The 20,599-nt window shown below is 29.6% G+C and overlaps 5 protein-coding genes across 7 annotated transcripts; 1 reads left to right on the top strand and 4 right to left on the bottom strand.

Moving 5' to 3' along the window:
- Positions 1 to 95: 95 nt before the first annotated feature.
- LOC145760497 (bifunctional 3'-5' exonuclease/ATP-dependent helicase WRN-like) lies at positions 96 to 957 on the bottom strand. Its single transcript, XM_082574399.1, has one exon. The coding sequence runs from the start codon at positions 868 to 870 to the stop codon at positions 109 to 111; it is 762 nt and encodes a 253-aa protein (XP_082430525.1). The 5' UTR covers positions 871 to 957; the 3' UTR covers positions 96 to 108.
- Positions 886 to 1,689, bottom strand: LOC145760499 (bis(5'-adenosyl)-triphosphatase-like). Its single transcript, XM_082574403.1, has one exon. The coding sequence runs from the start codon at positions 1,489 to 1,491 to the stop codon at positions 1,021 to 1,023; it is 471 nt and encodes a 156-aa protein (XP_082430529.1). The 5' UTR covers positions 1,492 to 1,689; the 3' UTR covers positions 886 to 1,020.
- A 691-nt stretch (positions 1,690 to 2,380) lies between these two features.
- LOC145760494 (uncharacterized) lies at positions 2,381 to 12,872 on the bottom strand. 2 transcript variants are annotated; one of them, XM_082574396.1, is made up of 23 exons: positions 12,518 to 12,872; positions 12,272 to 12,396; positions 11,864 to 12,036; positions 11,155 to 11,264; positions 10,963 to 11,092; positions 10,557 to 10,719; positions 10,284 to 10,368; positions 9,870 to 10,098; positions 9,740 to 9,792; positions 9,353 to 9,637; positions 8,927 to 9,040; positions 8,120 to 8,254; positions 7,836 to 8,020; positions 7,432 to 7,540; positions 7,047 to 7,164; positions 6,335 to 6,434; positions 6,178 to 6,258; positions 5,744 to 5,883; positions 4,949 to 4,987; positions 4,583 to 4,737; positions 4,328 to 4,435; positions 4,063 to 4,183; positions 2,381 to 3,991 (listed from the first exon to the last, which is right to left on the bottom strand). In XM_082574396.1, exons 1-23 carry the CDS (start codon positions 12,569 to 12,571, stop codon positions 3,159 to 3,161), a joined length of 3,645 nt encoding a protein of 1,214 aa, XP_082430522.1. In that variant the 5' UTR covers positions 12,572 to 12,872; the 3' UTR covers positions 2,381 to 3,158. The 2 variants fall into 2 exon arrangements, with proteins under 2 accessions (XP_082430522.1, XP_082430523.1); XM_082574397.1 differs by lacking the exon at positions 4,949 to 4,987.
- On the top strand, positions 12,335 to 15,405 carry LOC145760498 (uncharacterized). 2 transcript variants are annotated; one of them, XM_082574402.1, is made up of 6 exons: positions 12,335 to 12,589; positions 13,721 to 13,911; positions 14,065 to 14,123; positions 14,200 to 14,277; positions 14,396 to 14,461; positions 14,590 to 15,405. In XM_082574402.1, the coding sequence occupies exons 1-6, from the start codon at positions 12,576 to 12,578 to the stop codon at positions 14,695 to 14,697; spliced, it is 516 nt and encodes a 171-aa protein (XP_082430528.1). In that variant the 5' UTR covers positions 12,335 to 12,575; the 3' UTR covers positions 14,698 to 15,405. The 2 variants fall into 2 exon arrangements, with proteins under 2 accessions (XP_082430528.1, XP_082430526.1); XM_082574400.1 differs by lacking the exon at positions 12,335 to 12,589 and adding an exon at positions 13,395 to 13,583.
- Positions 15,406 to 15,822: 417 nt separating this feature from the next.
- LOC145758870 (uncharacterized) lies at positions 15,823 to 20,344 on the bottom strand. The gene is made up of 7 exons (XM_082572548.1): positions 19,935 to 20,344; positions 19,600 to 19,789; positions 19,385 to 19,489; positions 18,903 to 19,069; positions 18,328 to 18,808; positions 17,950 to 18,132; positions 15,823 to 17,427 (listed from the first exon to the last, which is right to left on the bottom strand). The coding sequence occupies exons 1-7, from the start codon at positions 20,253 to 20,255 to the stop codon at positions 16,796 to 16,798; spliced, it is 2,079 nt and encodes a 692-aa protein (XP_082428674.1). The 5' UTR covers positions 20,256 to 20,344; the 3' UTR covers positions 15,823 to 16,795.
- Positions 20,345 to 20,599: the final 255 nt, after the last annotated feature.

The following is a 20,599-nucleotide window of genomic DNA, read 5'->3' as shown; positions in this document are numbered from 1 at the left end:
AATTTATAAGAATACAACATGATTCTAAAAATATATTTATATCACATGTTATTTAATGATTATTTTTGGCAGTTATTTTTAAAGATACAATCTAGAATATTGTTTAAACTAAGGTAAAACACTGAAACAATATAATAAAAATATTTTTTCTTGTTTAGAAAATTTCTTGACGAAATCTTCGTTTTTTATAGAGGGAAATATTTTTTGAAACAACAAATATGCAGCAAAAACATCCACAGCTGCATAATTGATTTGTTGATTGGTCAAGGGCACCACATTCCATTTACTTTTCTGCTGTAATTTTGAAATATTTTTCTGTAAATAGGTTTTACACAGATGTGTTAAACTAATGCGGTTATTTCGATTGAGAATCCGTTTGGCCATTTTCTGCAAATCTAAGAGCTGCGACATTTGTGCTTTCTCACAGCAGATTTCGTAGTCCCGACATAACTTCCACAAATCGCCTGAAAGATTTATACCAGTTAATATTGAGTTTTTATGCTCTAAAATCTGTTTTAATGAAAGTGGAAACTCGCCCATTTCAGACACTTGAAATACATAACATTGTTCTAAAGATAAACATATTTGGATAACGTCTGTTTTACAAATTTGAGGAAAAATTTGCCATTCAGTATCTAGGCACAGAACAGTTGGTGAAGTTAGCTGTGATTTAATCTGATCGCATATTATTGAACAGTCATGTAAGTTATTAGAATACACAATGTCACATGTTTTTGGTATAACCAACTGTGGATATTCCAACTCTAGAGGCTTTGTAGCCAATTGAGCAACATTGGCTGTTGATTTTGTAGTGTTCATCCAGCTTGGCAGCTTTCTGGACATGCCCCTTGCACTTTTTATTAAAAACATTTAATTAAAAATCTACTGGAATAAAATTTTGTTTTTTAAAAATAAGTTACTTTGAAAAATATTTGAAAAAGTCTGTATCAAACTAAAATTTTTTGAATGCAAGCAAAAGCAATGAAAATTCAAAAACCATAGCTAAGCTAACAAAAATCATCAGCTGTTAGTGTCACCAAAATATTTTCTTAATATGGAAGCTTCTGATTCCATATCTGCTAAAAGTCTTGGTGTTCGGGGAGCGCTCATATCAACTTTATCATGATTTTGCAATTCCTTATAAATTTCGTCATCTAAAAAATCTCCTTTTCGTCTCGGTAAAATGTGGACATGAACATGGGGAATAGATTGTCCAGCTTCTGGCCCATCTTGAATTGCTATAGTCATGGAGGTAGCTTTGTAATGTGATTCAACAACACTTGCAACACGCTGGGCGTTAACAAATAAATCTGATACCTCATCAGAAGTTAAGTCTTTAAATCTTTGGACTACTCTTAAAGGACAAACCATTACATGGCCTGGGACGATAGGCATAAGGTTTACAACCCCATACGTTAATTTAGTTTGCAAAAATGTAGTTGATAATGGAATCAGTTTCGAGCCGAAATAAAGAGTTGTATTTAATGCCATGATATAACTTTTTCAAATGTGAATACAACAATAAATACACAAGAACTAAGTTCATGCATCTACAAACCTAAGTTTGCTAAAAAACAAATCAAAATTAATTTAAATTAAATATATACCAAAACAAAATTTGGGACTTTCATTACTTTAGTTTTACCGCACTTTTAATTAGCTTATATACATATATTTTAAAAATTTGGTAAATTAACTCACTAATACATTTGCAGCAACTTTTTTAAAGTCTTAACCCAGGTAATATGCAGTTTTAAAAAAGTTCTACACACGTTTTTTACACAAACTTTATCAACTTTAGATTTTAATAGTATCAATAACTTTTACACCACAGGATTCCAATCACTTTTTCCCCACACGCTCTCCCTGCTTTATCCTCGCCAGATGTCCGAATATTAGAATTTTTATTTTTTTAAGTCCGGTTTTTTCGCGCATAAAAAAAAAGTAAATTTGAAGATAAACAAAAATTATAACAATAATGCGACGGAAAAATATGACAAAATCAAAAACATGCCATATGTATTAAGGTTTACATTAAGATTTATGGCATCTGACTGCGAGCCCAGAGGCTTTTGGTTCGAGCAACATTACTGCCACACTGTTTGTCTTTGAGCCAGGTGCTTAAGGATAGCTCAAACACGTCACAGTGTCAGTATCACAACCCTCCCGGATTCAACCATAAAAAACTAACCCCTTGTAGTTAGAACAAAAACTAATAACAAATATGTTTTTGATGCAGTCTATTTTTTTAAAAATAAAACATTGAATTTTGATTTCATTGTTAGCATTTTATTTATTGGATAAAGTAAATGAAATATACAATGTTATTATATTCAAATATCCAGATATTTGCATAGACAAATAATCACCCATAAAAAAACTGTTTTATAAAGAAATTTTTAAAATAATTTTTTTACCAATCAAAATAAATTGAGTAAAAGTAAATATTGATTTGTGCTGTATAACACAATATAAATAATGTTTATGTTAATTAGACAAAGTTAATGGCAAAAATATTCAATTGCAAAAATTTAGATATTATTCTAAATGCATAAGTCAGGTCGAAATTATTGAATTTTGAAGCCTTTTAAACTTGCAAATAACACAATGAAACGATAATAAAAATGTTAATATACTCTTTAATAAATACTGAAAAATAAAGCAATACAAATTTAACATAGAAAATAATTGAGCGCTAGTTAATTAAATTTTTTAACTTAAAAATATTATTTTCAACTTCATAAACACCTCAATCAGCAAACTTTTTTTGTTTCATTAAGATGTAGCATCCGTTAAAAGCCAAGCCAACTACTACATAAACACAAACAGCAGATAATAACATAACACAAAAAAAGGGAAATTTTTTAGACATTTTCACACTGAAATCTACTACCTTAAAACTATTTTTACATAAAAGTTTATACATTTTACTTTATTTAAATTCTATCAAATATCGATTGAGTGTATTAAAAGAAAACATTCATAAATAAATTTATTTAAGGGAACTTTAGTTAAAGTAATGATGAATTACAAAAAAATGGTGTATTTAAAACAATAATGCTGGTTTAATTAGACTTTAATCGTCTTTTTTTTGAGCTCGTCATAAACAATTAAAAAAACAATCGGAACTCTTTTTGAACTTTACTAACACTTAAATTTCACTCCTTTTCCGGAGTGTTGTCTTTTGTTACATCATTGCAACTTGTTTCTGTGTTGATGACATCACTAGATGCTGTGTCATCATTAGTGACATCATCATTTTCTGTAGTGTCAGCATTGCATTTCGCCTCGCCTTCAGAAACAACATCATTATTTACAGTAGTGACATCATCATTAACAGAAGTGACATCATCAACTTTTGATTTAGTCTCGTCAACTAATATGACATCATCATTTTCAGTGATGACATCACTCTGGTTGTCAGGGACTTCATCTAGCTGCTCACCACTGTCCTCAAGTTTTTCAAATGTCAAGTTCTCAACTTCATCATTCGATGTTTCGCTTAAGTTTTCCTCCATAACTGGAGGAAGATGCTCAGTGTCCGGAGACGAGAGATTGAAATCGTGAACCGATCTTGTTGCATCCTCTAACCACAAATTGATCCGATCCTGCATCGAGGACCCATCCGAAGGAGAAATACTTGAGATCAAAACTTCCCTAGAGGAAGTGGATGTTGTTGGAAGATTAAGATTTTTTAAAGTGCTCGTCGTTGATGCAAACGAGTTATTCAACAACTTGGGAGGAGATGATTTCTGATCTTCAGTTTCAGAGGTCTGATCATCCTCTTCTTTTAGTGTGTCTTCCTTTGTGATCTTGACCACCAAATTTTTCCCCTCAACCACTGTGCTTCCCGATCCCTTCCTACTAAGATCTTCCTGGCTGGGTCTTCTCTCTGTTTTGTCATCCTGATCCGAGGATGCAGGTGACTCTTTTTCAGGAGGAGGAGACAGACTCGTCTCATCAGCTCCCATCATCACTCTCCAATTACTCGCTAAATCGAAAAAAATTTAGTTAAGCAACTATAAAATTAAAATTCTAAATTAAAAATATTAGAAAACGAACCTTCATTGAGCTCAGAGATGGGTTCTGATATAAAACTAGCGAATGACACACAGCTGGCTGCAGAGGGGTTACGAGAATGACCCATGTGACTAAACCTTTTTGAACCTGTAGCTGGGGCAGGCTAAAAACAATCGAGGGATTATATCAAAAAGAAAGAATATTTTTTTGTAAAATTTTGAAGTAATATTAGGATCAATATCATCACGTTGCCCTATAATGTTGTTTTTAGAATTAAAAAAATTACTTAGGTATAAAAATGTCTTACCGCAGATTGAGTGGTGACTTCATTAACCTCTTGCTGATAAATAGAAACCATTTCTTTGTATTTATTCTGAGCTTCTGAAACCAACTCAACAAGCTGTTTGTAATGTTCCTATAAAAATTAAACTTGCTTGATTATTATTGAACCCATAGTCTCAACACGAAAACGGTATTTCATTTTACAGCTAAAGTAATGTTTAACAGATAGCAGTGTTTAATAGAAAAGCACCACCTAAGGTCATGAATTCAAAGCAATTACCTCTGCCCCATTGTAATCAAAAACTCCAATAATGCTCACAGGAACAAGCTTACAAACTGCTCTGCCCATTGCTTTTCTACCAAGTGCGAACACATATGTCACATTCTGTTCCTCACACATATTCAGGATGTTTTGTAAGGCATCATCCAGACCTCCTGCATGAATAAATGTAAGCATAAAGATTTACCTCTTTGTGGATTTATTTTTAGAAAATAACATTAACAGTTGAATATTTGAGCTAGGAAAAGTAATTCTTGAATATTTTTAAAGTAATGATTTCTATATATTTTCTAGTTTACTATTTAATATAGAAATGATTCATAAACAAACAAAAAAAGCTGCACCAATTTTCATTGCATACATTACCTGGCAAAAGTAGTTTACTCTTTGAATTACGTTGTTTTTCTAATAATTTTTAAATTAATTTACTTTTATTTTAAAAACAATTTCTCAAGTTATACAAAAATTAAAACACAACTAAAATTAAATCAAATTTCAAAAAGAATCAAAGTTTTAGCTAACATGCTTAAAAGTAAAGAAAAAAATCACAAGACAACTATCAAACAATAAAAGATAAACTAAAAAGATAATACAAGCACTTCTACAATTAAAATTCATAGATAAAAACCATAATTTCTCCTTACTATAAGTTATAGAAGAATGATAATAAATGCAAAACCAAACAAAGAAGTAAAAATAACATGCCGATTTAACAAGAAAAGGGAGAAAATTTAATGACATTTAAGTTAAGAGAGATTTAACAATAAAGAAAAGACCTAACTGCCAACATGATTATTTAAGTCATACACCATATCAAAATAAGACCTAAAGATATTCTGTTTTTTTTTGAAAGACGCTAAACTTTTTTTATACCAAATTACATGCCTTTAACGGATCATACTTATTTTCAGAACATCTTTAATTTCAAACATACCAATCAAATCAAGTGTCGAAAAATTAGATTTATATCATCATAACCTTAGTGTCCTTAAATATAAGAACTACAGAATAAACAATAAGCAATTTTTTTAATAGCTAAAAAAGTGCTGTAGTAACTGCTATAACAAATTAAAAACATGCTCTATATTATATCTACTGCAAATGTAGAAGTTAGTTAATACTCAACCACTAATTGGGATATAAGGAAAACTACTGCCTTACCTTTAGACTGTATTTTCTCTAGGTTGGGTGATATGATAACACATTTTAACTTCTTTAGTTTAAGATGTTTTGTGACCTCTCGTAAGCCCATGACGAGTCTTCTTTTCATTTTGGCTTTCATTGGATCTTTTTGGTAAAGTCTGTATATAAAATTTGTACATAGAACTATAATAAAATGCTGGAATGTATCAGTAATATATATATACTTAAGCTCAATAGTCAAAGTAGTATTTACATAATTTTACCCTAGTGGTGCAAAGGCAAATATTATGACAACTAATTCAACATTAATTAACCAAGTAGTTAGTAATGCAACCTACAGTGCTGGCACTTAACAAGTATTTTTATAATGATGCTAAAAATTACACCAAATCTTGTCAAGCAATATTGAGGTATGAATTATTTTATTTGCAATTTTTTTTTTTTTGACAAACCTATCTTGGAATTGAACAAGTTTTTGAAGGATAGTTGTACAGGTTTCATCAATTCTCTTGTCCAATACTTGGCAACAATATCTAAGCAAAAATAAAAAAAAACGGTTGAAAAAGGTTTTAAATTCCTTTGAAACTAACAAGATGCAAATAAATTTACTCTCTGTATCTTCTGCTGTGTATTTGAGGTATATTTGACGGCAAGTTTTCAATTGTAAGTTGGGCAATCTTGTTTTCTATTTGATCGTCTTGACTGTTTGCTAAAAATAAAAAAAAATTTAAAAAAATGGAAAAAAAAATTGTTAACATTATTATACAGCTAAGATTAATTTTAAAGCTCAATGACAGATACTAGAATTGAATGTTAAAGGTTTACGTCAGATTGTAAATATTAGAAGTTTTGCGGTATCAGTCAACCATAAAAATATGAATAACTCGAAAATTTTAAAATAGAATTCACACCCAAATCTTGCCATACAGCAAAAAGGGTGGAGTCCAATTTGTATACAAATGACCATGTTGTACACCCAAATAATGAATTAAACTTGTGTATAATTATTTAATTTTTGGTTTTAATCCCTTAAATGTATGGGTAAATATTAAAGTATAGCTTTATAAGGCTATCAAATTATAGAGCCATGACAAAATAAATTTAAAAATACATTCAGAAAAAATATTTGAGAGCGTTCGCAAAAAAAACCTTAACAGCCTAATTAAAATGTTACTTTTATTACTTTAACCCAGTCTAAAGTTGAATTTACCAGTTTGTATAACATTTTTCTGGTAGTATGGTTTGGCTTTAAACCTTCTGTTATGGTAATATAAAAGTAAATAATCGCCATTATGAAAAAAAATTTAACAATAAAACAAACCGGGTAGTGAATTTAAGATGGCAGGTGGATAAGAAGGAATATCTGTTTCCGGAACATCAGAAGTTGTCAGGAGGTTGATTCGATTTTCCTTCTTCTCCTCCCGCTCTTTTAGGATCACCTATAAACAAAAATCAAAATTAAGGTCTGTAAATTATAGACGTGGTTACAAAAAAATCCAATAAAGTTAAAATGAAAATGATATCATTTAAAAGTAAACAACATATTTTTTTATTTACCAATACTTTAAAATGAAATCACTTTATTCAATAAACACCTAACCCTATATATTTGCCTGAGTACCCTACAACAAGTGCATTGTTTAAAAACTAAAGTACACAAAAAATTTATTAAATTAAGTTTTGAGTGTAAGTCAATATAAAACCACCTTCTTGAGAGCACTTGGTTTTTTAGTTTTAGGAACTTCTCTTTCTTTTCCTCTCTTTTGTACCGGCCCTGTTGAGTCCAGCATATTCATTGGAACTTTGCTTGGAGCTCTAAACAAAACACAACATACAATAAGGCATTAAAATTAAAGTGAAATATGTTTTTAAAGCTTAGATAGAAACTGAAAATCTGAGAAAAAAAAAATTACCAATTGTGTATTTATATATGTCAACTTTGTCACCACCAACAAATAAAAGCACTAAATCAGCAGTTTAATTAGCAGGCAACTATAATTTATAAACAGGAAAAGGCAACTTGAGACTGGGTTGGGGTTGGTAATGTATGTTACTCAAAAATAAATAAATTTAAAAAAAATAAAATGAGTCTTAAAATAAGTAACTTCACCTTATATCTTGTTGCTTTCCTGCTTCGTCAATTGAAAGTGCAAGTCCACCTCCAATTCTAATCACATTTCTGGACTGAGTTTGTTTTGAAGTGCCTCTCTGCTCAAACTTTGTGAATATTTCACCCAGATCTAACATGGGGGTCTTGGATCGATTCCTGCTGGCCGCAGTTTTTTTTAAAGCTTTCTGGAAATTAAATTTTTAAAATTTGATAAAACAAAAATTAAAAAAGATTTTAAATTAATTGATTAAAATATTGTTTTTCACTTTGTTTATTTAACTTACCTTGATATTTTCTTGTTCCTTACTGATCTCTGCATATTCTTCGTCAGCTGCTTTTGACGCTCGTTCTGCCTTTTTTCGTCTTTTTCTGTTCTTCTGTGCATTCTTGTCGTCAGCATTTTCCATTTGAGCCAAGTTCTAAAAAAAAATTAACAAAACAAACTTGAAAAGTAATAAAAGTTAGATTAATACACAAAATTAAAAAAATAATTGCGAAATTATTTTAAAAATCCTTTCAATATGTTAACAAACAAAATTTTCCTAATTTAGTTAGCATATGCTATAAGGCATATTGATAAAATTTACCCTAACAAAAATATATCAAAACAATTATAACTTATTATTAATTCTAGGAACTAGTATACTATGAATGTTACGTAAAAGACGACAGTGTTGACAGTCAAGTTGCGTAACTCAAGAGGAAGTTAAAATGTCAGGAGTAAAAATAAACTTTCACAAACATCCAATTGACAAATATCCCCCAAAAAACATTGCCAAAACATCATCAAAATAAAAGTAACATTCATAACATGCCAATTTTAAATGTCATACAAAAATAAAAACGAAATGTAGGATTCAAAATTACAAAATTTTAAGAATAAGCCTTCATAAAAATTTTTAGATTAAGGTTTAAGACCAAATGATGTTTTTATTTATAGAACAATAAGTACAGGCCAAAAAGCAAATTTACACAGACCTTAGAATAAAACTGATATTTATATACAAAAAAAATTCAAATCTCTAGCTTTATTTATAACTTTAACATCTAAATAGAGAATAAAATACAATAGATGTTACAATTCTACTTACTAGAGGCTTGGGTGAGGTTTTTCCCATAACAACATTACTGTAAGATAAAACGCTACCAAATCCACTTTGTTGTTGATAACCTGATCCACCTAAACCAGGAAACTCTTGAACATCCTAAAAAAAAATTTTGAAATAAAAAGATTTGTAAAAAAATTTCTAAATTTAAAGTAAAAAATGAGTTAAGATTATTCAAAAAATTGGCCTAGTCACCCTTTCGAAAGAATTAAAATATTATGCCTGGTTTATTAAAAGAATAGAAATAGAAAAATTAGACAACTGTTTTAGTAAACTGACACTTGTATTTTCTTTTTTGGTGTTAAATTACACTGTCAGCAGTTAAACAAATAATTAAACAATTTGAAACTAGGCAAACATACACCAAACAAAAATCTAATACTAATATAGATTTTAAACAATAACACTTACAGACAGCATTATTGGCATTTGTTGTTGTAGCTGCTGTTGTGGATTCATGTTGTTTCCATAATGTTCCTTTCTTCTGTCTTGATTTATATTTCTGTTATTAAATCCATCTGGAATAGTTGTTATCGTTTTGTTGTTGTATTGTTGTCTGTGTTTGTTGTTGTTTTTGTAGTTCTTGTAACCCTGATTGTTGTTGTATTGTAGTTGTTGTTTGGGTTGTAGTATTTTAGGGGCATAGTTGTTGGGGTAATATTGTGAGGGGGAACCCCAAACAACATTTTGTTGCAACTAAACAAAAGAAAATTTTATAATTTTGTGAATAGAAAAGTAGGTAAGTACATAGTTTTTTTTTAATTTAATGTTTTTAAATAACATAATGTAAGTAAATACCTGCATAGGAGAAGGTGGTTTAATAACTCCTGAATTTCTTCCATTCATATTATCTAAAAAAAAATTAATTCCAAGTTTAATTCTTAATTCTACATTTTAAATCCACAACGGACAAAAAAAAGTAACATACTTAACACAGAGGTAGATGGGGGAGATATGAGAAGGGATGGCCCTCCAGGACCACCTAGACTTAACAACCCCTGAGGTGGGGGTGTAACATGAGGTGATAGAGCCCCTAAGTATGGGTTAGATTGTGATTGAGGGTGAACTTGATAAAGTAGTGTAGGAGGGGGCACGGTGTTGTTATGTTGAATGTATAAAAGGCGTTGAAGGTTAGAGTTTGTATGCGAATTTCCAGGCTAAAAATATTAATAAAATAAAATTTCTTTTAATAAAATAAACTTGATAAAATTAATCTGATAATATATATATACTGTTTACATATAAATACCTATTCTATAGAACCCTTACAGAGGTTGAAATAATATTATTTTTCCCTATCAACAATAGGATAATTTTAAACCCACTTAGAATAATAAGTTACCTGTTGGTGTATATAAGATGGTTCCCTTGTTAACTCGGTTGTACTTGTTCCACCACTAACCTTATGAGGAAACCTGTGCTTTGGACTAAAACATATAAATTTTATTTAAGCATATGCTATATATAAACATATTGACTTTATAAAATTTTGAAGTAAAATAAATACCTAAAAACTTTTATTTAATATAGTAAACTAAACTAGCAATAGAAATAATGTTCTTAAAATATAAGATTTATTTATGTTAATATTATTCTGAAAAATGTTTTAACTGACCTGTAATATCCTGAATCACTGTCAATATCTGCATGGTCACTTGAAGAGTCATGAGCTCCATTAGCTGCGAGTGTTGCAGCCCTTCGACGTCTGTTTTTCGATGATTTTCGCAAGGGACTTGGCCGATCGGTCAACGATTTACAAGCTATACTTAGAGGAAAATCTAAAAATATGTAAAAAAATTATGAATGTTAGTCAATAGCTTGCGATGCGGCGTAATTTTTGTTGTACTATGTTACCTACTCTAAGCTAATATTTGCCCACACAATAATTTACCCACACATCACAAACAGCTGTTTTTTTATATATTTTTATTTTGCTAAAACATATTGTCCACTAAGCTCCACTAAAAATGCACTGGGTGTATTTTGAAAGCAATAACAAATTATCTAAAATAATATTTCACCAGTTTGTTGGGATGAATCCACCATTTCAGGCACATCTTCATCATTTTTGTTATCATTTGTTTCAGGAATCTCTACCTCTTTCTGTATACCAACGTTTCTTTTTAGGATTTTCCGATTTGAGTGACTTTGCTAAAAAAAAACAAAAAAAGTTAGTCCTTTTTGCTGTTTTAAATTGTATTAATTTTACTTACTTTACTAGTATTTCCATTATCAGAAGCGTTTTGAAAAGAATAATTAGCAAAAAGGTTAGTTCTTTGATCTCCGTAAACTGCTGAAACCAAATTTGAATCGGCAAGATTTCCTTAAAAATAAAACCACAATTTAAACTTTTACGTACAACAAAAAGTTAAATAATAATGAATTAACTAAATAAATAAAACAGTTTGTTTATAGCAACCAAATATAAATATTAAGCGGACATTAAATAAAATGTTTACTTTGGCTTTGGTTGAATTATACTGTGGGTTAAATATAAGACGTAATAGAAAAATAAATTTGTATAAATAAACCCCCTATTAAAGTAAATAAGGATTTAATGTTGTAATACAAATTATATTTAAAAGATTTCATATTATAAATTTGTTTTATTGCCTACTGTAAAAAGCTTTTATCATAAATTCTGAAAAAGAAATAGTTTTGTTGAAAAAGTCCCTGGTAAATAATAACCTTATTGTATTCACTCTATTGAAGTTACTTATAAGTACAAAGCGTCTGTTTAAATGTAATCATGCATAAAATCTTAACTGACAATTGACATTTAGGAAAATTAACTTAACATTAACCAAAAATTTAGTTCCTATGAATAATTATAACCAAAAAAAGTGTCAAACTTACATATATTTTCAAATCTGTTGTTTTGAAAGTGCTAATAAATGTTTAAAATAAAATTTGATTTTTTACCTGTAAACATATTTGAAGGTTGAGGAAAACTAGGGGGCATTACCCCGATCGAGTTACCCAGCTGAGGAGGTGGAAGGGTGAAGCCAAGAGGGAAATATTGTGGGTTAAATGGGGGTGGAAAGCGGGGTGAATTGTTATTGTTAGAGTGAGGTTGTTGGGACATCAAACCGTTTCTGTAAAAAATTTTAAACATTTTCTAATGAGATCGATTATAAGAAATTAAATATTATACACAATAGAATTAAATGATTGCTAAAAATAATTTTAAAGCATAAAAAAACAGATAAGATTTAAGCTAAGGAAACGGGTTGCCTTAACTTAAGTACCATATAGACCTATAAGCTGATAAGAACTACTTTAAACATAATACCGACTAACAAAACTTAATAAAAGAGTAACTTTTTAAACCTGGCATCTTGTTGTTCTTGTACGAAAGGGTAACAAGTGGTGACATAAGAAGGAAGAGAGTTCGGACCTCCATCTCCTGAGCTCCTTGGAATAAAAGGAGGAACCTCAGCCCGTAGGTTTGTGCCCTGTCAAATAGAAAAAAAAATTTAATTTTTTTCTATTTTTTTTTCAACAGAGTAGCCTATTAACAATGTTAACCCATCCTAAGTTTAAAGATGCAGATACTCAAACCAAATGCTTAGTTACATCTGAATGTTGCTGGAACATCATTTGTGGGTGCTGATGATGATTAGGAAGCATATTTATGCTTTTTAGCAGGTTTCTTCAGGTTTCTTTTTAAAATAGATAAACGAATTAATCTTTTGCAGAGTTGCAAGCAGCAAAATTACTTTTTCAAACAATTTAAAGCATTATAATAAATTGAAACTGCTACTCCATAGGTGCATTTGTCTTTAAAGCAGTTAAAGAACTACTTTTGTTGTCCTAAAATCTTTTGAAAATTAAAAAAAATACTAATTTGTCTGTTCGTAAAAAACAACTTTTAAAATCCATTTTATTAACTATTTGAGTACCCCGAATTTCTAAAAAATCTTATAGTTATGCACGTGTATATATTACCCTTGAAGCTCTTTAATTTTTACCCCTAAAACGATTTAATACCTCTTAACCTATTACAAGTTATGTTCAACCCAAACGAAACAAAACACAATCATAGTAAATAGCAGAGTTGCCAAACTATTTTGACGCATATCTAAAATCTATTTTAAGCTTTTGTTAATGTAAAAATTGAATACTTTACAATCTTTTTATAGGCTTTTCATATATTAATCATGACTTAAAATAATGCTAAGATAAAAATACAATGCCGTATAATTCAAGTATGTTGTGCCAAGAAACCATAAGAATCGAACCATGGACCTCTGGTCGAAGAAAAGTGCAATCTATCTGTCTAATATCTTAACAAGCAAGCAAAATTGACAATAATTTATTCCATCTAACAATTGATCCTAATTTTAGTTAAGTATGTCAGGTATTAACAAAACATAAAAAGGTAGTAATTGTAAGTTATTTGCGATAAAAAAGTTTGACAACACTGCAGGTCAAATGTTTGTTTATGTAATGGGAAAGGGGCTCACATTTATCCTGGGGGTTAAGGGGATTTTCCATGCGTAATATTTTATCAGTAGACTTATTAAAATCCCGTCCTAATATTGTGTATTCAGACTAAAGTTACCAAAATGTTTTGGAGGATCCTTTTGTTTTTTAAACATATTGTCTTGGGAATAATACGAAGTTCACGAAAATTGCTTTGGTTAATTCATTTATTTTTGTATTTATCTTTTAAATTAGCAAGAAATTAATTTTTTTTGTTTTGAAAAAAATAGTGCAGCTTTTAACTAACCGACAATGCATTAACAAACTTAAAACCAATTTAATTTTGCAATTTAGCTTCCGGAGGAAAAAAGTAGGTCTGGATGAGGACGAAGCACCAACATCCATTGTAGTGGTAGGACCCACTTTAAACCTAACCTCTGAAACACTTGATTCTGAAAATCAACAATGGGAAAGTTGGGACAATCAGGGTTTTGAAACTGAAAATCAAATGGCACAACAGCAACCTAACCACAATATTGCCGAAGGTATTAGACAAGGATTTTATTTATTACAACAAAAGTTGTAACAGATCTTAAGAGAGTTGGAAAAGAGTTTTTTGTATACTCATCTTATCTGCCTATTCCTAACACTCCCTAAGTCTTATTTTAATATAAATGCTAAAAATATTTGTTTTGTAGAAGATCCACCTCAAGAAAACTTTTTTAAAGATATGGAACCCAAAGTTCGTGTTAAAAAGGTATAAAAGTTTCAATTTTATTACACTATGTCCTTACTTGCATTAATGTACATACTAATTAGATTATATTTTTTAGATTTATGTGCAAAAAAACAGAACAGAAGCACCTTCAAATCGATTGTCCATGAAACAGGACCTAGATTTTGAAACTACGGTCAGTTAACAAAAAAATAATATAACATATATGTGCCTATATATATTACAAAATTTTTATTTTTGCTGCTCATTTAAAAATTACTTTTAAAATTTTTTATTATTAAAATTAATTTCAGGGGGAATTAGAGACTTGGGATGAAGATGGCGGGGGATGGGAGGATGAGAATATTGATGAAAAACAAGTAATAATTTTTTTTTAATAATTCTTTAATAACTAAATTTTTTTTTAATAACTAAATTTTGACCTACAAACCTTAAACCCTTTATCATTAAAAAATTAATTTTTAACAATGTTATGTTGAAATTTTAGGCTTTAAGAGAAATGGGTGAACGGAAACGAATCGAAAGGTTAATGCGACAAGAGCAACAAAGAAATAACAAAATAAGAAACGAACGATTAGCAACCAAAGTTTCATAGCAAACTAAAAAAAAATTTTCAATCAAAAGAATTTAAATTTTACTTACATGGAATACTGTATAGCAGTGCTTGGTTTAAAAACAAGTTTTCAATAGAGTTTTATTATATGCAGATTTGTAGATAATAGAATAATGTCATAATTCTTAACATAATAAGATGCCATACAAAGTAGTTTAAAAAATGAAATTAACTGCCAAGCATTTTTCAGAAACTGTGTTGAATGTATGCCTAATTGCTGTTTCATTTACTTGGTGATTTATAATTTGCTTTGTCATAAACTAACTTATTATGGTGCAATTGTTTTTATTAATTCCAAATAGTAAATTTAATTAATTATTTATAAATGAAATAAGCAATTTAGTATTTGTAAACTGTTTTCTAATTTTTTTGTATCTATGTCCAAAACAAAGAAAAGAATTTCTTAAAATATAAATTGATATATTCACATTTCTTTATTCTTCTTATATAAAACTTAGCCTAATTATTGAACAAATAAAAACCTTTACCTTTCAAATGATTTGTTCTCAAATTTTATTCACTTTTAATTTTAGAACACTTTAGTCTACCTATTATTATACCTAAATCTGCAAAACAAAAACATAAAAATGGTGGTAACATTGCTTTTAAACAATTTAAACTTTACAAACAGCATACATACAAAGCGTTAAAGTTTAGAAATATTATTTAACAAGCATGCACATTTTTTTACACGAAAAAATCTTTTAAAATGCTTACATATATTAGTTTAATTTTTATGACCTGAATACAAAAAAAATATAAATTATATATTTTTGTTCGAGTTTTCTTTTTCAAAATTGGTGCACATAAAACATTGTATTTACATATTGAAAGCGGTTTGATTATTTGACAAAATTAGTAAATATCACATAAAACATAAAGTACCTGAAAAATGTTACAAAAGCATTTACGCATTAGGATTAAATAACTTTTTGTTGTTTCAAAAATACAAACCAAAAACCAAGAAAATTGTAAAAAAAGGAAAACAATATTTTAATAAAATAAAAATTAACAAAAAAATATCCAAACTATATAACAAGCAAAAACCAAAAAAAAGAACAAGTTACGTTTAACATACATTTTAATTTATTCTTGAGTGATGTGGAATATACTTAAACATATAAGTTAATAAAACATTAAGGAAATTATAAATAACACATTAACTATCTCCATAGTAAACACAGTAGCACTATTACAATATATGGTGTATTATAGTTTTAAATTTAAATTTGTTTGCATTGTATATGTTTAACAACTTTGGTTTGTTCTTTATGGTAAAGAAACAACCTGATTGTCAAAATGTAAATGGTTGAAATACAATTGTAAGTTTTTCTTAACTGGTAGGTTTATAAAGGTATAAGCTTATATTTCTTATATATTAAACTATGCGAAAGGTGTGTTCATCATAACTAATAACCCAGCAGCATCTAAAATAATTTACTCTTAAATATTATGTATAAAAATTGGTATTTTTTATCTTATTATTTGGCTAGAAAAATGCCGCTTTCAATCCACATATTTTTTGATTATTTCAACAAGTTTTTTTTAAGCATAATTAATGTGTTAATGTTTATCGGGACCTCAGTTAAGAGTATATACAAAAAAATGCAAGAATACAAAATGTCTCAAATGAGACATAAAAAAAATATTAGTACTACTATTCTAAGACAAGCTCAATATTTGTGTATACACTTCTACATTATATGATTTTGTATATTTTAGGATTTATTTTAAGTTGAGGTATATGTAATTAAAGAACTGGTAAATATATTATAACAATTCTGATCCCTTACCAAAAAATAAACGAAAAAAGCAGCCAAAAAATTTAAATACTTAATGGTCAAAATAAAGGATCAAAAAAAAATTTAAATTAAACAAAAAACACTAAAGTTATGTCATCCTTATGCAAAATAAAACTATGAGATTTACAATTTATGTGCAACTTAAATTTCTATTTACAAATTTAACCACTTGAGTGGAATACCGGATTTAGCTGATCGTCTTATATAGTTTAACATAAAAAAGAGGTAAAATGAAAAACATAAACTTAAATTTTTAAATAAACTTGTCCTCAAAAAATTTATTCAAATAATTTTAAAACGTTGTCAAAACAAGTGTCCGTCTGTTTACTACTGTAATCTGTGTTCAGTTTTCGCATCATTGACTCGGCTGCTTTCGGTATAAGTGTCACTGCCACGAAAACGCGGCTGTGGCGGTGCTTCGGCTTTTTTCCAAATGCGAGGTTGACTTCGATGTTCGGATATGTGGTCCCACCTTCCACTAAAAACCTGTGCCAGTCTTTTAAAAACTCTTGGTAGGAGAACAAAACAACTCCTTGATCTCTTACTAGTGCCATTGGTTCAGTGTTATGATTCTGTTGAGTCCCGTACGACGTAAAAGCAAAAATGCGGCTCAAACACAAGCGTTTTGCATGCATCGTGAACGACTTGTCAGCTTTCACTACCAAACCTGCATCCATGTTTTCAAGGACTGTAAAAAGTGAGTTACTTGTCGGCACGTTGACCTCAGGAAAAGTAATTAGTGTGCAGTCGTCGTCATAAATAATTGGCCCGCCATTTGGAGCAGTGGTATTATTGCCTGGCTTTCCATAGCGTAGTCTATATCCGTAACTCATATCGCTTAGAACAATATTCACCATTACTTGTTTAGTTTCGTAGCGCACATGCATCACATAACAATACAATTCTTCAGCTAAATAAAAAAAAAGTTGTTACAGTTTGGTGACAGTTAGCAACTACCAAAAATTGTTGTTAAAAGTTAGTGTTGTAGCCTTTTGCTAAGTTACAATCAGGTTTATGGCTAAGTTGTCAAAAAAAAAAAATATCAAATAATAGTCAAGGGTCGTAAATTGTATTTAATAAAGAAACATGGTGTTAGTTTTCAAATATAAAATTTTAAAAACAAAATACAATTTATATAGAAGCATATTAAGTGCAAACAAACACTTATGCCCCAAATAAAAAATATGTCAAAACTCCTATTTAATGTTGTATGTAAATGAAGGTAATCGAGTCAAATTACTTATAACAAAAAGAATGCTGAGCTACTAGCATTCAATGACATTGTAAGAACTTAGTACATGCCCTTTCTTTTGTATAAAACAAATTGTATTGAAGCTATTGTTAAAAAAATAGAGGGCAAATTCATATAGACCCATAGACCTCAAATACTTTTAACTTTAATAAAAAATTTTTATTTAATAATTATATTTACGTGGAATGTGCAATTCCTTCAGAACATCAACAATTGAGGGGAGTGGTTTAGGTTCTCGCTTCAGTATCACAGGGCCGGGTCGCAAAAGAATATCTGGGGGGTTTGGGGGAAATATTTCAGGGGCTTGCTTCGGGATAAGAATTGAGGGTATTATGGGTGCAGACTTTGGGGGAATGTTACGTTCTGTAAAAAAATATTCTAGTTTACATTATCCTTACGTACATAAAATCACTTTACAAATAGGCAATAATATTACCTTATTAAGCCAATGATATCTTAAACTAAAAACTCGTCACAGGCAAGAACAGTTAAGTCGTTAAGTCAATAATTTTTTTTATTTACAATTATCTAAAATGTAAAAAAATCAATCATCCCAACCTTCAGCAATTTTAGCAGCTTGTAATAAAAGTTCAAAGGCTCCATTTCCGCTTGCATCCTTATTCTTTGAATTTTGTGTCGAAGCTGCATTTTTTTGCTTCTTTTCTTGTTTGGGGAGTTTTGGAACAGGCAAAGGGTCAAATATGCAGTCTTCAATTTCAACTTTGATTGGCATGCTTCCAACATCAACCCCTAAGTTTTTAAGGGCTTCAACAGTCGGGTTACTTTCTTCAACTGGGTCATTTGCTTCGTCCAAAACTTTCGTGTCTTTTTTATCAGAATTTTCAACAAAATTTTTCTCATCTGAAAACTCTGAATTTTTGTTGTTTTTAGAATTATTGTTCGGCATTGCTGTTAGGTTATTTAAAGAGGTTTCCTTAAAGTTAGCCATTTGAAGAGATTTGGCATCGTTTAATTTTAAACTCGTTGCCAAGACGACGCCATCACCATTTGCCTGAGCTTGGAGAAATTTTTTCGAAAGCTGATAAAATATATAAAGGTTATAAAATTTATTCCACCAAAAAAAGTAAAAATTAATCATACTTACAAATTTACAAGAAAATATTTATTCTTACCTTTTTGACAGGCATAAGCGGTCCCTTGGATAAAATTTTTGATGCAAATTCTGGTAAATTGTCAATGTCCAATTTGTCTCCTTCTGGTAAAGGTATAGCAATACAAGTGGAAGGTCGACTCACGATATATTTCTTGTTGGAATTAGCTCCTTCAGGAAATGCAGTAACTGAACAAAAAAAATCGTTAGCGGCTTTAATGTTACAAGTGGTATTTACCACATTTTGATAACAAGAAGCTCATGGTTCAAATCCCGTTGCCAGCATGTTTTACAAATTGTACCAAGTACAATACATCAGACCCAAATTGTACCAACTACATTAAGATCCAAAAAATTAGATTAATCTTTTACTTAACTGACTTAAGCTCACAACTGGACTAAAGAATTATAATTTATTGGCCTAATTGAAGACTATTAGCTAATGATTTTTTTGGAAAAAATTTACTGCAAAACTAAATCAAAACATTTTTTTCATGATGTTACCAGTTATCGATCGTTTTATAGTAACTTGTTTAACAACTTGTCCATCCTTATCAACATATTTCTGTCTCGTATTTTTCTTGGGTTTTTTCATGTTTCTACGTTTTTCTAAAATAAATATTAGGTTCATAAAATTAATTTTGTTTTTTAACTAGTATAAAAATTTTATTCACAATGTAAATAATTACAAAACCTTGTTACATCTGTAATTTATTTACCTCTGGCCTCCTCTTGAGACAAAATTCTGTAGACTTTGTAGTTTCCAGTTTGCAACCCCATCTGATGATATCCCTGCATCTCTTCAATGTCTGCACATTTTCTCAGCAAAGTTCGAAAATTGCTTTTTGTCTGACTGTAGGTGGGTTCAAAATCTACATTGTCAAATTTGCCACGATATTGTGACCAGGCCTAGAGATAAAAAATGATTTTTTACTTTAAAAATAAGTTAAAGTCGCTCTTTTAAGCAATCCAATTCTTAAAGCAATTCAACTCAATTTTTTTAAGAAAATACAACAAAAATTGTCAAGAACTAAATATTTAATATAAAAAATACCCGAAATATTTCATGGTGGTCCTGCCAGTTGGGATGATGCATTTTGGTCCATGGAATTTTAAAAATTCGTTTTTTGTTGCCGTCGAGCCATTCCAAGCCCAAGAACTTTCCGCTCGAGATTTGTTCAGCCAACCATGGCCGAAACTGAAGCAAAATTGGCTCCGGATCGCCCTGCATGGACTCTGAAAACATGTCATTTTTAAACTCAGGATAGGCAAAGCTGTTTGCAAGAGTGGGTGACTCTTTCTTGTTTCCTTGAAAAGTTTCAGAAAAATTTTGATCTACGAATGCAGTAACATCACTTTGATTTGTAGACATCATCTTTTTATGTTTGATTCAAATTTGAAATTAACAGTAAATGATGAAGTTTTTAACACTTGGGTATACTTTTGTATAAGACTTTAAATAAAATTGCTATAAAAAATGTTAATTTTTTAGAATCACCACACCCAAAGTACTTAACAATAAAAATTTACATACTTAACCATAAAATTAAAAATTGGATAATATTTTTTAGGTCTAACAAGCTTAACTAAAATTGTAATTGATTTTAAATTTAAACCAATTACCAACAGCCAGAATGCCTGTCATGAAACATATAAGCGACTGTTACCAAAAACACATAAAAAGTAATTTTTTGTTATGTTAAATCAGAGTTATACGTA

This window comes from Corella eumyota, chromosome 7 (assembly GCF_963082875.1).
Source record: "Corella eumyota chromosome 7, kaCorEumy4.1, whole genome shotgun sequence".
Classification (NCBI taxonomy): domain Eukaryota; kingdom Metazoa; phylum Chordata; class Ascidiacea; order Phlebobranchia; family Corellidae; genus Corella; species Corella eumyota.
Note: the sequence above shows the minus strand (reverse complement) of the source record. Positions and strands in the feature narration are given on the sequence as shown.